This window comes from Nanorana parkeri, unplaced genomic scaffold (genome assembly GCF_000935625.1).
Source record: "Nanorana parkeri isolate BGI_ZX_2015 unplaced genomic scaffold, ASM93562v1 scaffold295, whole genome shotgun sequence".
Classification (NCBI taxonomy): domain Eukaryota; kingdom Metazoa; phylum Chordata; class Amphibia; order Anura; family Dicroglossidae; genus Nanorana; species Nanorana parkeri.
This window is the reverse complement of record NW_017306563.1, coordinates 136,365-153,080: the sequence shown is the minus strand read 5'-3', so window position 1 is coordinate 153,080 and position 16,716 is coordinate 136,365. Positions and strand designations below refer to the sequence as shown.

At 41.6% G+C, this 16,716-nt stretch overlaps 1 protein-coding gene across 5 annotated transcripts in view; it reads right to left on the bottom strand.

Moving 5' to 3' along the window:
- EPB41L1 (erythrocyte membrane protein band 4.1 like 1) overlaps window positions 1-16,716 on the bottom strand; it is a 119,895-nt gene that overhangs the window by 25,525 nt on the left and 77,654 nt on the right. For 3 of the 5 annotated variants that reach the window (XM_018557677.1, XM_018557679.1, XM_018557681.1), the window contains exons 4-15: window positions 15,903-16,046; window positions 14,542-14,646; window positions 14,186-14,228; window positions 13,245-13,320; window positions 12,556-12,774; window positions 9,634-9,721; window positions 8,714-8,866; window positions 8,339-8,436; window positions 5,401-5,576; window positions 2,501-2,586; window positions 2,426-2,467; window positions 1,303-1,335 (exon numbers count right to left, since the gene is read on the bottom strand). In XM_018557677.1, the coding sequence (XP_018413179.1) occupies window positions 1,303-1,335; window positions 2,426-2,467; window positions 2,501-2,586; window positions 5,401-5,576; window positions 8,339-8,436; window positions 8,714-8,866; window positions 9,634-9,721; window positions 12,556-12,774; window positions 13,245-13,320; window positions 14,186-14,228; window positions 14,542-14,646; window positions 15,903-16,046 (1,263 nt within the window). Of the gene's footprint in view, window positions 1-1,302; window positions 1,336-2,425; window positions 2,587-5,400; window positions 5,577-8,338; window positions 8,437-8,713; window positions 8,867-9,633; window positions 9,722-12,555; window positions 12,775-13,244; window positions 13,321-14,185; window positions 14,229-14,541; window positions 14,647-15,902; window positions 16,047-16,716 lie in introns of all 5 variants that reach the window. The other 2 variants (XM_018557678.1, XM_018557680.1) reach the window with 2 other exon arrangements.

The window sequence follows — 16,716 nt, the reverse complement described above, 5'->3', positions numbered from 1 at the left end:
AGCTATTCATTGGCTCCACTAGAGGGAGCTGTTTGCAGACCAGAGAGATGCATTGCATAGAACTCTCCTGTTAGCAGATGCACAGCAGGATGTACTCAGAGCCAGGAGGCTGCAGGAAGTATTTATGTTAAACATCCTATTGACATTTTTTTAGAGGCTGCTATGACAAGTTCATATGTATAGTTTTTAGGTAAAGTGTAGTTATAATTATTGTTATCAGCTCAGTTACCTCTCTACATGCATATAAGGTTATTACCCACTTAGGTTAGACCTAAGAGATACACCCTAAAAAAACTTCAACAAAGTTTTTAGGACACATCTTTTACGTGCAATCCCTCTCCCCCTGCAGCCGCTCCCCTCGCTGCTATTACTGGCAATTACGCACGGTCAAAATGACAGTGGGTAATTGCTTTGTATTATACAGCAAAAGCGGCTATCAAAATGCAACCACTCCTGTGTAAAATGATACTTTCAGATACTATTTTTTACCATTATTTTTTTAATTTTAATTCGCTACTTTTTTTTCAGTGTTGTATAAGAAGTAAATTTGCAAAATTGAAAAAAAAAACACCTTTTTTTATTTGCAAATTACTTTGTCCTTGTCTTTTTTAATTCGGCAAACTGCTTTTTACAGCTAACACTCATCAAAACAGAAAAAATAGAAAACGTTTTTTAAAATTTTACATCTTTTTGTTTATAGATTATATAGAAAATAAAATAATTAATGCAAAACAATATTGCCAAATGAGAATTTAGTTTTCCCAAAAATAACAATTTATGTTGTTTTTTTTTTGTCACCAAATAAACAGGCCCATGGTGGAAATGTAAAAATTGCTCAAGTCTATAAAGGGTATAGAGCTGAAGCAGTTAAACATTAACACTCATTGATAAGATTATTAATAATAAACTGCTACTTATATGTATCTATCAGAACTGGTTTCCTTTAAACGAATATGTCTCGTTAGTCTGAGGCATATAAAAACCTTCAACTTAGATCAATATCCCTCATCTGGATGAGTTGGTCCAGAGTCCATTGTAAATGTGGTCACTTGGTTTCAGTTACCTGATTCATTATTAGGTTGTTGTGACTCTAGATTAGCTTATATGTGTGGTTGGGAGGAGGGGTAACAGGTGAACAGAGTATAGGATAGCTTATAAGACAGGGTGATGGCTTCTATGAAGAGAAGAGGTTGATATTGGGGTAGATCAGTAGGTACAGGGGGAGCTAGCTGGATGCTGGGTTATAGGACAGGTGGATGGGAGCCAGGATAGGTAAATGGATGTTTGGTTATAAGTGGGTACCTCCTTGTGCCGGGGAGTGCTCTCTTGCTCCGACTGGTAGCAATAGGCAAGAAACAGAAGCAAGCGAGTGAGTGTGAGAAACACAACTGTACATACAGACAAATATGACTACATGGAACTGTAGATCGGTGCCCATGGCACTGGGAATTCTATCCGAGGACAAACTATGGAGCATGGCACACAGACATGGTGGTACAAAAAATGAAATGCCACAAACGCTACAAAATATATGGAGAAAGCAAAATTATTATCAACAAACTTTATTGATGGAGAGAGCGAAATTATTAGCAACAAACTTTATTTAAACATGCAGACACAAGACACACAGACTTGCAGACATACTGTAAATTACAAACCCTGACTCAATTTATTCATCACTCTCAGGAACTCTGAGCTACAACTGCTGCAGACGTGTAAATTAGCGCACTGACGCCATTGCTAGGGTTAATTAAATGCTTTAAGTAGCAAGGCCACTCTGTACTTGGATGCTCACATTGTGGACATTGATGCAAGAGATCCAATACTCCTTGTAAGAGTAATAATCACTGTTCTAACCTGCCATCCTTGTCTGGAAAGATAATTTCAGTGTGCATGATCACAAGATCAGGGTGGCCTGACTATGATGATCCGGCATCAGTCAAGCAAACAATAAATGATTTTAATTAAACATGTAGAATGACAAAGGAATTCTGTCCTACCTATACTAACTAAAGAGCCACCTTGTTAGAATGGGTTACTGGCCATTTACCTTGTTACAGTCAACTTTCAACAGAGTTCAGGGATGAGCTTCTTAATGTAAAACTTAGGACCCAATCAATAAAGTCTAGGACCCCACAGACACCTTTAGGGGCTGTTCACACCTGTGACTTGTGGTAACCGCAAAGCCTGTACATATGCATGTTCCATTCTACCCCTGCAGAATCTAAGCAAGCATTTATTAACCTTGTATGTTGGAATTGTCCTATATGTGGGCATATTATCAATGGATCTAAACCTATATTTCTTGCCAAGTAATTAATCCCTGTATAAACAACTAAGGTCTCAAATGTTTGCAAGCGACAAACGCATATTGGTATAGACACGTAGATGCATGATTTAGATATGTACGTAGAGGTCATCTTACCTTAAGCTCTTTGATTTTGGTTGGAGTGGTCACTTCTTCCTCCCCCTCCTCTTCCTCCTCTTCTTCTTCTTCTTCTTCTTCTCCCTCTCCCGGAGTTGTCTTGTGATTCTTCTCTGGGGTGGATTCATGATTCTCATTCAAAGCAGACTGTTTAGAAATTCCTTTAAAGAGCAGTGAGTGGGTGTATATGAATATGAGGCAAGAGAATATAAATAAGAAATTATAATATTACAGATATGTTAGTACTGAATCTCATAACTGTAATTCTTCCTATGAGATTATTTATGTGGAGCAGCATTCTCCAGTAAAACATATGTCAATAATAATATACCTGATAAGCATAATAAAACAGTCTTTGTTGCTCATATCACAACCATATGCCAGATTTTTTTCAGTGCAGATTGTTATATGAAACAAGTTTTTCATGTTTCATTAACCAGCCCTTTATACAACCCCTTAGCACAGTGGCAGACACATTAATATGGACATTAGATGCCAGTCTGTCCAATCCAAGAGCCAGTCTGTCCAATCCAGAAGCCAGCAGGATTTTTTAGGAGCCAGCTCCATTGACAACAACTGGAGAAAACCTAAAAAGTTAGGTGTCAGCTGCAGTGGCGTAACAATCACCATAGCGACCCAGGCCCGCCTGGGTCGCTATGACATTTCAGGCTGCTGGCTGTCACTGGCAGCTGTGGGGAGAAACACGCCGCGATCAAGGAGGCAGGTCTTAGCGATGGGGAGGCGGGCCCGGCGAGGGAGGAGGTGGGGCCCAGTGATGGAGGAGAAGGAGGCGGACAGGTAAGAGGACTGGACCGCCCACCTGAGACCCTGCAGAGCCCACCATAGAAAGTCTATGGTGGGCTCTGCAGGGTCACATTAGGTGGGCTATTTGGGTTATCAGGTGGACTTATACAAGATTTTGCTATGGGGCCCTGTGATTTCTAGTTACGCCCCTGGTCAGCTGTAATTTTAATGAACACTGGGTACATGGCTCCTGGGATTTGTCCAACCCTCCCTTAGTACATAATAATGTTCCTTATAGCCCAAATCGGGAATCCCCTATTTTGTCGAAATCTTAAGTTCTACACAAGTAGCGGTAATATTTTTATTCTGCCCCGGCAGACAAAGCTGCACCCTTGCATTGCTCGGGTTGTAGCTTGATTCCCACAAGGAACAATCTCTGATGTAGAAACGGTATCTTCATCAGTGGTAAGAGTGTCCTCACGCAATTCAAAGCATATTTCCAGTTGTATTGGCTTCTACACAAATTGGGCCACAGAGTAGCTCGTCTGTATGGCCCTGGCACGTAAATTAGACAGGTCAGGAACAGGTAGGACAAGTATGAATGGCAGGATGTGTCAGGTCTCTGTACATATGTCTCAGCTAATAAAAGAGATGGCAAATAATTAAAACGTTTTGCGCAAAGTCACAGCGTCTGTTGATAGCCCACCTCCCAGCAAAGTATACTCACTAATCCATACTACCTCACTGTCTCCCTGCTGCAGGAGTCCACCCTGAGTAATCTCTATTGTCAGAGGATGTCACAGCTTTTCCAGGTGGATGAAGTCACTGCTGCTCTCCACGTGTCCGTGTTTGGGGTAGGTAATTGGCTGTTCAGACCTGACCACTGTCACATAAGGTGGGTGGGAAGGGGTCACATGCTCCTATATACCCTAAACTCTGGTCTTTTACATCAGCAAAGTGAGGAAGTGGCAAAGGAGCACCATATTGAGTATAACTTGCTAGGGAACGGGTTGGCTATCAGCAGACTGTGGCTATTTGGGATCATACCCAAATCTAATATTTTAATTAGTGGTTATATGTGACTAGAGAGGAATATGAAGTCTGCTGCTACTGTTCTACTTCCAGAAATGCTAGTTGTCTGGCTGTCTCTGGCTTCAGTACTTTCTGAACAATGAACCCAGAACAAGCATGCAAATCAGAAAAGCCAAAGTGAAATCACAAATCTTTATATGCATACTTGTTCTTAGGTCAGCAAAGCCATTGGATCAACATGACAGCCAGGGATCTAGTATTTTCCATAGGGGAGGTCAGCAGTGGTAGCTTCCAGTACTACCTTAATACATATTTCTTTAAAGCATGTATGGATGGGTCCTTTAAGAGAACAAGGAACAGTATCTCTGGACAGGTGCTGCAGTCTACATTCATTTCAGCAACATACATCGAAGGACGATTGACCCATTTGCTGAAGGCTTATGTGTATTGAGCCATTTAGATCAATACACTCTTTCTGCTGAGGTGTCAGGAAATGCTCAGTGGGTGTCAAGAACGCATGCCAGGTTAATACTTTTGTTGCTCATTTGTACTTAACCTAAGGAGTTACAAAAACTGTTCAAATGGAAATGAAATATCAATGCTAGGCAACAATTGAATGCATTTAGTGAGCTACTAATGCAATCCAGTAAACACAGCAGCTGCGCTGAAGTCCGAATCTGCCCTTTCAGAGTAAGCCCACATACCTCTTAACAAGATCAGTAGAATGGCAAGAAGATTTGTTATGTCATTTTCTGTCTCTGTCTTCTACCTGCTTCACCAATCACAGTCAACCTACCAAGGCAGCTTTTAGATTGGTGGCTGTGTGATATATCATAGTACTGACATTTTTTTACATCAAGCTTTCTGATTGTGTTCCAGCATCACCAGCAGGTATGTTCCAGGAGCACCAGATAACAGACAGAAGGGACTGGTGCAGTACAGCAATGCCTGGGTGAAGAACTGAACTACAGATCAGGTAGGCTATGCTCCCTGTATGCCTATCAAAGTTGAATGCTCAATTTTGCCCCTGGAATGTGCCATTAACATGAAAATAACTATGACTACTTCTTAACCTCTCTCTGACTGAATAAAAAAGGAAATTAATCTTTAAGTTTGGTGGACAAACGCATTCATTCTGTGCCCTTTTCATGAAATTGCTTCATTTGATGATGTTGCATAAATCTGCATGTTGTGCGTACCCCCTTCGGCACTCTGAGACAGCGTATAGCGCTTGCTGGCGGATCTCTTGAAGTTTGGAGCCGGCCGGTCTATCAGAGCACTTGCTTGCTGGGTCTGCGCCTGCGTACGTCCACTGTATCGAAATTTGGAGCCCATCACTAGGAAGCCCTTGGGGGCAGGCTCTGGAGAGACCAGCCTGGGAATAGGATAGAAAGGGTTACATTTTGCTTTGTGTAAGCAGTTTTTTGGTTTATACACAGCAGTATGATTATGAATAAGGCAAAAGCCACTGCAGAGCCAAAACTGTAATCTGGTCTGTTATGGCGTCCTCGTCTGACCTTCCACATGGTTTGTGCAGTACAGAGCCCACACATTGCGCTGTGAACATGCTGGTATTACACAAGACAGCCATGTCTCAATAAACACACAGGGAAAAAAATGTCATTTTCCAGAATACACAGTCTGAAATGTCTGACGATGGAATTTGAAGTTTGACAAGGGTTGAGGGGTTATTTTGTCAGCCTCCGTGTAAACGTACATTTAGATTTCCTATGCGATTAAATGCATAGAATTCCTGTATGGACATCCTAGGACATGAAGTGTGTTACTGGCAGGATCACCAGGTGAAAAAAAAAGTAAAATCCTAAAAGTTTAGGTTGAACTCGATGGACATGTGTCTTTTCTCAACCTGACTAACTATGTAACTATGTAAAACAGAAAAGTGATGCAGCCAAATCACCAAGGACATTTATATATAAGGTCATATATGAAATTTTTTGTTCTTGGGTTTACATAGAGCCCATTCAATCCAGGGACGTGCGGTCAGGGGAGGCAGAGCCTCACCTAGTATTATGGAGGAAAAACCTGTCAGCTTCAAGTCTGAATCTGACAGCTTTTTCTCCATTCAGAGTGGTTTGTAACAGGTTACACAGCAGGGAAAGGAGGCAGGTAAGGCAGAGCCTCACCTAGTATTGTGGAGGTAAAAGCTGTGAGCTTCAAGCCTGAAGCTGACAGCCTTTTCTCCATTCAGAGCGGCTTGTAACAGGTTACACAGCATGGAAAGCCTCCCCGCTGTGCAACCTGTCATGGCCGGAGCGCTGCCAGTTAATTACAGGTAGCGCTGCATCCTGCTTTTGACAGCATTGTTAGGTTGCACAGCAGCAGGCTTCCCCACTTGTGTAACGTAATATAGTGAGGCAAGAGCTGCAACAGCCTCTACTCTATGTTAGTGGCGTGAGCTCTGTGGATAATTTGGACCAATGGCAAAGCGCCGTTGGTCTAAGCTGTCCAATCAAAATATAGAAAGAAAAGAAAACACTGAGGACATCGATCTCAATGCCTCACCAGTGACGAGCAAGTGAACACGGAGGCTCCTCCCTGTCTCCTCCCTCCCTCCCTCCTTCACAGTAGCTTGCTGACTGGGTTGAGCGAGCGGGGCTTCAACATCCTGGGGGTGGGGCTTTGGTGGGCTGGAGGCAGGGTGTGGGGCTTTTGGTGGGGCTGGGGAAATGCCTAACCCAGCACGGAGAGTACCGCATGTCACTGACTCAGACCTGTATGTTGTGGAAGCACACAACGAAAAGCTGGTTTTACCACGTAATCGGAAATTCGACACAATGCAGTGTGTTGCTGTGCCATCTGTTTTTGCACTGTACATTGTAGAAAAAATGTTGCAGGTCCATTAAAACCTGTATGATTTAAAAATGAATGGGCTTCCTTACTGCACCACACTTACACAAAATGCTGCATGTTGACACATGTGGGGTAAGGCAATGCAATGCAGGAGAGAGGAATGAATGAGCCTATAGCTGGCCATACGCTAGTAGATTTTTTTCATTTAGCCTGAGAGCTGAACACTAAACAGCATGGATGGCTGCATCTCCCGCTGCGGCTGCTGCAGGTGTGCTGCTGTCAAAATACAGCCAATTGGCTGCAGTGACTTTTTGGCCGAGAATTTGGCACCTGGCTGGTTTGATTTCCAGTTCAAAGGATGCCGTGAAGGAGGCTGCCCACCGGGCCACACATTGAGTGAATATTGGCCCGTTCATTTGCTGAAATCTGCTCAGTGTATGGTCAGCTTTAGTCTTGGATAGACTAAGGTAGGAAGAGAACCTTTTCCATTTTTTTTACTAATGCTTATCCCTGATCTTCAGCTGTACCTGTGCATCCTGATTATAATCTATATACAGGTGAAACTCGAATAATTAGAATATCGTGCAAAGTTCATTTATTTCACTAATGCAACTTAAAAGATGAAACTAATATATGAGATAGACTCATTACATGCAAAGCAAGATAATTCAAGCCGTGATTTGTCATAATTGTGATGATTATGGCTTACAGCTCATGAAAACCCCAAGAACCCCAAATCCACAACCTCAAAAAAGTAGATTATTACATGCAATCAATAAAACAAGGATTGTACATAGAACAATATCGGACCTCTGAAAAGTACAAGCATGCATATGTACTCAGTACTTGGTTTGGGCCCCTTTTGCAGCACTTACTGCAATTACTTTTGCACGATATTCTAATTATTCGAGTTTCACCTGTATGTGGCTATTTACACTGTAGCAAATAGTAGTGGTAAAGGCATGTCAGACTGATCAGCGTTAAAAAAGAACTCCAGGCAATCAAAAAATTAACCGCCATGGTTAACTGCTCGCTTTGGTCTATGGAGTATACTTTCTTTATTTTAGCCACTAAACCAAAATGAGCACTTAACCCTTGCAGTGCGGGCGTAGCCCTCCCCAGCTGTTCTCCAGTAGATATGTTAAATTTCCTTACATAATTTTGCAGCTAAATACTTTCTCTGGAATTAAATTGTAAGTTGCAATTTTTACTGTTCCAAAGTGCTGTAATTTTATTCGGCAATTAAGTAGGTTCAGCCTGTTGTAAATTATATTATTACTCTAGCAAAAATAGTGTCTACACTGATGATAGTGAATGGAAACTCACCTGAAAAATGTGTGATGTTCTATGCAAACCTTCCAGAGGCGTTTTGCAGCTCGATGATTGGGTAGTTTGAACCCGATGGTGCTCTCAAACTGCTCATACTAGAATAGAAAACAAGTAAGATATTACTTACAGGCCTTACATCAAGATTGTTAAATCTCTCTCATACTGGGGCTGTGTAATGAAAACCAAAGTAAAGGAAAAATTAGGTGTAACCAAAAGCAACCACTCATAAGCCTTCTTTCACATTCAAAACTGTACCAGGCTAATGACAGTTGGAATCTGATTGGTTGGACAACAGCCTTACTTTCTTTTACTCCAGTATTCATGCACAGTTTCTATTCTTGCACTCTCTAATGTACTTTTTACACCACTTACCTCGCCCGGCCGGATCTTGATATAGAAGTTGCTCCTCTTGTAAGAAATCTTTAAGATTTTGGGCCAGGCAAATCTGTTTATTCTCAGACGGTCTCTGTAGATGAGGAGCCCATTGGCACAGACGCCTAGCATTATATCTATACCTTCAGAGTCCTGGCAAAAAAAAAAAATCATAGCGTTATAAAAGAAGGAACATGGATGGCTATTAAGATAAAGCAGCAGGTCTAGATTTACAAAATTTGCCACCAAAGACACTTTTAGGGGTCTATTTATAAATAATCAAACTTAATGTAATACCATGCTATGGCCACTAGATGGAGCTGAGGAGCATAGGAAATAAACACTTAGGCTCCTCAGCTCCATCTAATGAACATAATGTGGTATTAAATTATGTTCGACCTGAAAAGAAAATTTACTGAGAAGTTTGATATTTCCTCTATTTACACACAAAGAATGTTCACAGAGATTGGCAGGACGAATGGCTCTGCCAATTGTTTATAGATATACCCCTTAGTGTGAGCTATTCCATAGTCACTAATGTTGTACTGATTAACCCCATTTTTAGAAACCTGCAGCTCTTAAAACAAACACCAGGAAATGTCATCATGCAGAACAGAACCAGCATGTTCATGAGGATCTCCAGGAAAGAGTTAAAGTGACTTCTGTACTGTCAATAGGTTTACTAAAGTAGCATTGCACCCTAATAATCCTATTCCTGCCTTGCTAGCACTCGCCACCAAATGATCTGCCACTAAAGCTCACTAAAATGCCTGGCGCATCTTTGTATTGGGCACATGTGATACTCTCCTCTGCCTCCTACAATGTAGTACTCAGTACCTCAGTAAACAACTACAATTAGGCAGCTACGGTTCATGTACAATTTGAGATTAGTCCCACCCCTTTCCACCTTCCAAGTCTACCTTAGCATGGTGCAGATCCACTCCATACATTGATAGTTTTTTGGCATTCTCTAGAAAATGTATTTCTGCTTCAGCTGGCGTCATCCCCCTGTTTTGAAAAAATATACACAGATGTTAGAAGCTTTAGCCCAGGTCAATGCAACATAAACCCAAAGGTTTCCTATATCTGTCAGAGGCTCCAGAAACGGGGACCCTACTCTTGAGAGTTTTAAGGGCTCGAACACCAAGGTCTCACCACTGGTGTGTTTAAGGGTCTCACTGACCATGACCATGAACGTGTTTTGGTAAAGATTAAAGAATGCCACAAGTATACTGTGTGTGAAGCTGTATAATTGTATACAAAGGCCTACCAATTACATCATGAGCTATGATTAAGGTTACTATATGGACAGCAGTAAAGGTAGAAACCTTCAATTGCTCCTCCTCCCCCTGCACTTCTGAATGTCTTAGCCATCAGTACCATTGTCAGTGGACTCTTTATGTGGATCAAATGGTTAGGGATGTTGGAAGGACTCTGTGTCCTCTCCGTGTGCATTGACTGATTGCCCATTGACCAGCCAAACAGTTGAATACAATTCCAGACCTGGAATCTACACACACCTGCTGGTCAGCACAGTGAACCTGGTGCCTGAATCTCCTCGACTGTAGCTAAGCAGTACCGCTTTGTTACATTCCCACCCTAGCTTATGATTGGGTAGTGAAGGAGCAAAAGCAAAGCTCCACCCTTGTCTGCATATATCCATGATGGACACCGGACTAGCCCCTAGTCTTGCTCCTTCCTTTTTCAGTCCGGGTTCTACTGTTCAGGAGTCTTACAGTGTTATTGGTCTTCTGCATGAAATTATCAAGTTGCATCATCAACGGGCAAAAAGGGGGTGAAAGAAGTGGTGGAACAAAATGTAAATTATATTGGCAACATCAGCAATAAACTTTTTACTGTAAACTCTCTTACAAAGACTAGAAGCCACCACCTAAAATTGATGGAGAAAAGATTTAACCACACAGGGCATAGGGGCTTCCTTTCAGTCAGAGTGGATAGATTCAGGAACTCTCTGCCACAAGCAGTGGTATCAGCAGAGAAAATTGATTCATTCAAAAATCAATTAGATACCGTCCTAAGAGACTGTAACATACAGGGGTACAGGGATTCTTAAAAACTAAGACAACACAGGGACTCATATACCCACAACACACAGGCACACAGACACACAGACACACAAAGGTTGAACTTGATGGACCTGTGTCTTTATTTAACCTCAAATACTATGTATGTAACTATGTAACTATATTAAAGGGAAGATGAACAATAGGTTTATTGTTAAGCTAATTATGCAATCTGTCTGGAGGTTATTTGGTAATATTGTGCCTGGAGTTCAGCTTTAAAATTTAATTGGGCTATTATCATTAATGACCTTATAGGAAGTAACCTAGCAGATACATATTAATAACATAGTGAGTGATTTTTATAAACAGCAAAGACAGTGATGACATAAGGTAGGTAGAAATGTTATAAGCTACAATACAAGCTGTAGCCGGAGATGGACCTCATAGCACCAATAAGAGGCACTCAGCCCAAATATAACTTTACAGTAATGCCATCATTCGTATTGGCTCAGGGGATTAGTAAAATCTAATGCGTAGCAATCGATTTTGCATTTTTAATTTTCCAAAAAGAATACTGGCAATATGATTTTCTTTAAAATGATTATTCAGCTGTTTTTTTCCTGATCAATCAAAGTCACTTGTAACCGAAGCCCAAGCTGTAAAAGAAGAGCCTGCATACCTACCTTTCTGAGGAGCCGTGCCTTCAAATTCTCATCACTATGAGACATAAAAGGTGACAGGAGGCACCGCAATATGCAGGGGTGGGGAGCAGATATTCAACACATTAGGAAGTGTCAAATAACTGCAGTGGCCAGGAAGCAGCTATGCAGCGGAGTTTAAAGACATGGGCCATGGGAAAGTTAAAGTGACACTAAACTCAGGAGTTGAGATTGTAGTCCATCACAGGAGCAGTGGCTACTTTACAACACACACAGGGACGATGGGGAACAGAAGTAGCCCCCCTCCAGAAAGAAGGACAGTGTCAGCACCAATTCAGAGATGATTTGAGGCTCTACAGCCGAGTGATACACAAATAAGATACATTTTTGTTAATAGTTAAAGTACTTGAATGCATTTTTAGGGCCGGTGCACACCTGGGCGACATCCCACCGCGCAACAATCGTGCACGATTCCGCGCGGACTGCCGCGCAGTCAGGAGTCGCCCAGGTGTGCACCGATCGCGCTGTGGATGCTATTATTTTCCAATGGCACCCCAGTCACGCCGGGCGGATCACACGGTTTCCCACCGCGATTCAGCCCGTGCTTCTGAACACGACTAAAATAGCTGCGTGTCAAGTATCGCAGGAAAAAGGAAACCGCGCAATCCGCCCGGTGCGACTGGGGTGCCATTGGAAAATAATGGCACGCACAGCGTGATCGGTGCACATCTGGGCGACACCTGACCGTGTGGCAATCCACGCGGAATCGTGCACGATTGCCCCGTGGTGGGGGTGTCGCCTAAGTGTGCACCGGCCCTTAAGGTATAACTCCTGAGTTTAGTGTCACTTGAAGTATATCTGCTCTTCTTGTACAGTGTTGGCTTAGTTTACAAATGACCTTGTGGTGAAAGGGTCACCTCAACCAAGGGTCACCTCTTCCAACAGTACTCAAAATGAATGCAAGTTTTCCAGCATATCTAATCTATTGAACAAACCCCTTTGATTCAACCTAATATGGTCCATTGCAATTCTAGAACAAATGACAACATATGCTTAGATTTTCAAAGGCAACTAAGATCATTGAATGACTGAAATGTGTGGGTGCCTTCAGTCCACCATTGCAAACTGCTCATCAGAAACTAAACCATCCTACTCTTACCTGTATGTCTTGTGCAGCTCCATCACTCTCTCCTCCAGCTCCCTCGTCTGATTGGGTGAAAAACGGAGTTCACTCACATAGTTTTCACTATGCTCCTCAGGGTCATAATCACCAAGCTCAGCCTGTACTGTATATGATCCCAGTAGGGCGTGTGTAACAAAGGAACAGGGCAGGCGCCCACTGATGATGTCAGCACGCAGCTGCAGGCACAGATAATACCTGGGATGTACAGAATAACTATTAAAAAGGAACAATATACCTGAATGTAATCAGTTATCATTATACCACTTACATTGTTTAATGTCTATCTATGTATAACAGCCACTGTGAAATGGCTTTATAGTGAGGCTCTATTATCAGTCTCAACATAAGCTCTGAGAACAGCTCCTTTATACTAATGTTGCTGGGGCTTTAAACTGAAATACTAGAAACAAGCAATACCTCTCTGCATCCTTCAATATCTATGATGACTACTTTTATTGCTTCAGATTCACTCCTTATTTTGTAATAGCCGGCATGTCTAAGAAAAATGCTGTACGACATTATAGGAAAATAAAACGGTTATACCATCTGCCCACCAGAATTTACCGTGATAGGTTCATGACCAATATATATAACTATTTTATGTTTGTAAATAGCCCAAAAGTACACACAGTCCTTCTATAGCCACACTACAATGGTCCCCACACCTTGTAATGTCCTCTGTGAGCTGTGCTGGGTCAGGAGGGTAAAATTTCACTGTGAAACCAAATGACCAGGAGCTACCTGAGGAGATAAACAGAGACATGACTAAGTTGAGTGGTCAGAAAAAGTTTAATGGAAGGAAGGGTGGAGGGGAGAGAATGACAGAAAAAGAGGAAGAGAGAAAGGCAAGGAAGGAAGGAAGGTGGGGAAAGAAGAAACACAATGTAGAGGGGAAAAAGGAGTAGGAAGGAACAGGAGAGAAGGACAGAAAGAAGAGAAAAGAGGAAAGGGAAAAAGAAAGGAGAGATGGATAGGAAGGGAGAGCATGGAGGTAGAGAAGGAAGATAGTGAAGGAAAAAAACAGAGGATAAGAGAGAAGGAAGGTAACAGAGGATAAGGGGGAAGGAAGGTAAGGGACAGAATGCCAGAAAGAGATAGGTTGAACAGGAGAGAAGCAAGGCAAAGAAAAAAATGGAAGGGAGAGAAAAATGGGAATGAGAGAAGGATGAGAGGTAGAGAAGGAAGGCATAAAAGAAATGTTAGGAATAGAAAGGAAAGAAGGAAGGCAGAAAAGGATGAGAAATGAGAAAACAATGGGAGGGAAGGTAAGGAATGTAAGGGAGAAAATGAAGGAAGAGAAAGAAGGAAGGCGATAGAAGGGACAGGAAAATGAAGAGAGAGAAGGAAGGAAAGGAAAAGAAGGACAGGCAGAGGCAGAAGGAAAGACGAGAAGGAAGAAAGGAAGGGAAGGAATGGAGTTTTGTTCAGTCAGGAGGCAAATATAACATTAATCTCAGTGGAGGTTTTTTTTACCTTCCATTGGAGTATGTAAAATGTAAAACTTTTTATTATCTTGTTAGAAAACATTAAAAGTACTGATAGAAAAAAAGAAAAGAACAAAAGATGGAGGAAAAGCAATGTTAACAAGACAATTTTCCACACTCACTTCTGATCTGTTTTTTTATCTCCTTGGAGGGATCCAGCCAATTCTGAAAGATGAAAGTGACAGGTTTAGAGCAGGAGAGTCACAGGGCTACTTGCACTTTGGTGTTGTTTCCATGCTGTGTGGTTACCAATAAACATTGTTATAAAACAGCTTCGCAATGGGAGAAGTGGTTGGCCAGTTTGGTGACCCTAATGATGATGTAGAAGGATGAATTCAGGGATTATCTAAATAGGTAAACTTTTGATTTGCATCATTTCTTCAAAGCACATAAATGTCCTAAGATCAGTAAAGTGTTCACTGCAGTAAAACCATAACAGCATAAAGCATAACATCAAATCAAACAGTGGCTGCTTTACCTTCTGGCTGTCAGTGTCACAGAACGTCAGCCCAAAATAATCCTTCTCCAAGAGATTAAGGTATCCACAGATAGTGTCAAACAGGACCTGGCCCCGCGCATGTTTCTGCAACACAGAAAAGTCATATGCATGACCACATATTCAGTCAACTGAAAAAGGAATGGTCTGTATTGCCCCAACTGCACTGACTGATTCGCTGAATTTAACACTAAACTCTAGGAAGATATGAAAACTATACTAGTTAATGCACTAATTCCATATTATCGTTTAACTATCTGAATTTGACTTAGAACCAGCCTCCTGTAATCCTCTATACCGGCCTCCCTCAAATCTTTAAACATGGAGGAACCCACAAAATAACTTTCATGTCTCAGGGAACTCCTATCAGTGATTATTATATCTACAGCTTATGGTACATCAGCATAAACATTAAGCTGTGGATAGAAATATAAATAACTGAGTATGGAATGTCATGTAATTAGTGTATTTGACACCCAGGGTTACTCCATACCACATATTTTCAGTAATAATAATGAAATAAAACAAATAATAATGGCCACAGAAGAAAAGCAGACCATAATAATTATAGTGCTCGCTCACATTGGTATTAAGTGGAAAAGTTCCCATGGGTGGCCGGTGAGGTGCCCCCTTACGTTGGTGGAGAGTGAAGTGCCCCCTTACATTGGTGGTCAGTGAAGTGGTCCACTACATTGCTGGTTAGTGTGGTTCCCCCTTACACTATTGGTCTGTGTAGTGCCACCTTACATGGGTATCAGTAAAGTGCTCCATTACATTAGTGGTCAGTGAAGAGTTGCCCCTCTAGCTTTGTGGTCAGCTGGGAACAGTGCCATTATACTGGTGTTCAATGGAGAGAATATTCATTACCTTGTTGGTCAGTGGGAAATAATAATACTTACTTTACAGAAAGGTAAATGGTGTCAATGGTAACTTGTTTGAGAGGTAGAAATAGTTTATTGCTCAAGGAACTCTTTGCAACCTATGAAGGATATGTAGGGCCTTCACAGAACCCCGGCTGAGAAAAGCTGCTGTCTAAGAGAATGAGGGGCAGTGATAGGAGCCAATTTTTCCAAAATACTTTAACTAAATTTACAGAAAGGTCCACTTTTTGAAACTTGCAAGCATACTTGAAGATATCTCTGATTCTCCAATGCTACTTATCATTTCTTTGTAAACTCTTACACTAGCGCTTTAATGTTAGTGATTCACAACACTGCTAATAAAAGTGTATTGCTGGCCTTAGAATTATAAACGAAAACTACATTTTGCTGCATCATAAAATTGCCATTTCTTCTTCATATCCACCGTATGCCTGTGTTAATGTATCCCTTCATATTTCTCACCTCAATCTCACATTCATAGTGGGAGGAGTCCAGAAGTGTCACCCTGCAGAGTGCACTCTTCGGTTTCCTATTCTGTTTTTGCGGCGATCGTTGATTGTGGGAGGGTGTTGTTCTATCTTGTGCCGAATCAAGCCCCTCTTCACTCTGCCATTCACATAAATGGAAGAAAGCACTTAAATAATACCTCTGTTCATAAAACAAACACACTTATTGATACATTAGATAACCCCTTCCTTTGAAAGGCTAATAAACCTAAATCTACCTACTGATGTTAGGAGGCAGTGGATTAATAGGAAACAATATCACCTCTCTAAGTATTCAGATATACATACATGCCTGTAGCCTATTTGCATTCATGTACTATATGTGTCACCTACTGGCACGGGCAATAATATTTTACAAAACAAAAATTTCCAACAAAGCGTTTTGCCCTAATGTTGATGACCCACTTTTGTGATTCTTTGTTCCTATGCATAGATGGCTGGCAATGGTGAAGACTCTTAAACATACTATTTGGGCAAACGTTTGTGAACACCTGACCTTTACGCCTATTCGAGTTTGTTGCATATCACATTCCAAAATTATGGCAAATAGTATGGAGTTTGCCCGTTTATGGATATAACGGCCTCAACTCCTCTGACGTTTTCAGGATTTTGAAGTGTGTTTGTGGGAATCTGTGCTTATTCGGCCAAGAATGAATTTGCAAAGTCAGGTACTGATATTGGTCTAGAAGAACCAGCTCCCAATCTGCATTCCAGTCAACCTAGAAGTACTTAGTATGGTGCAGTTCCTCCACACCTGACTCCTCAAACCA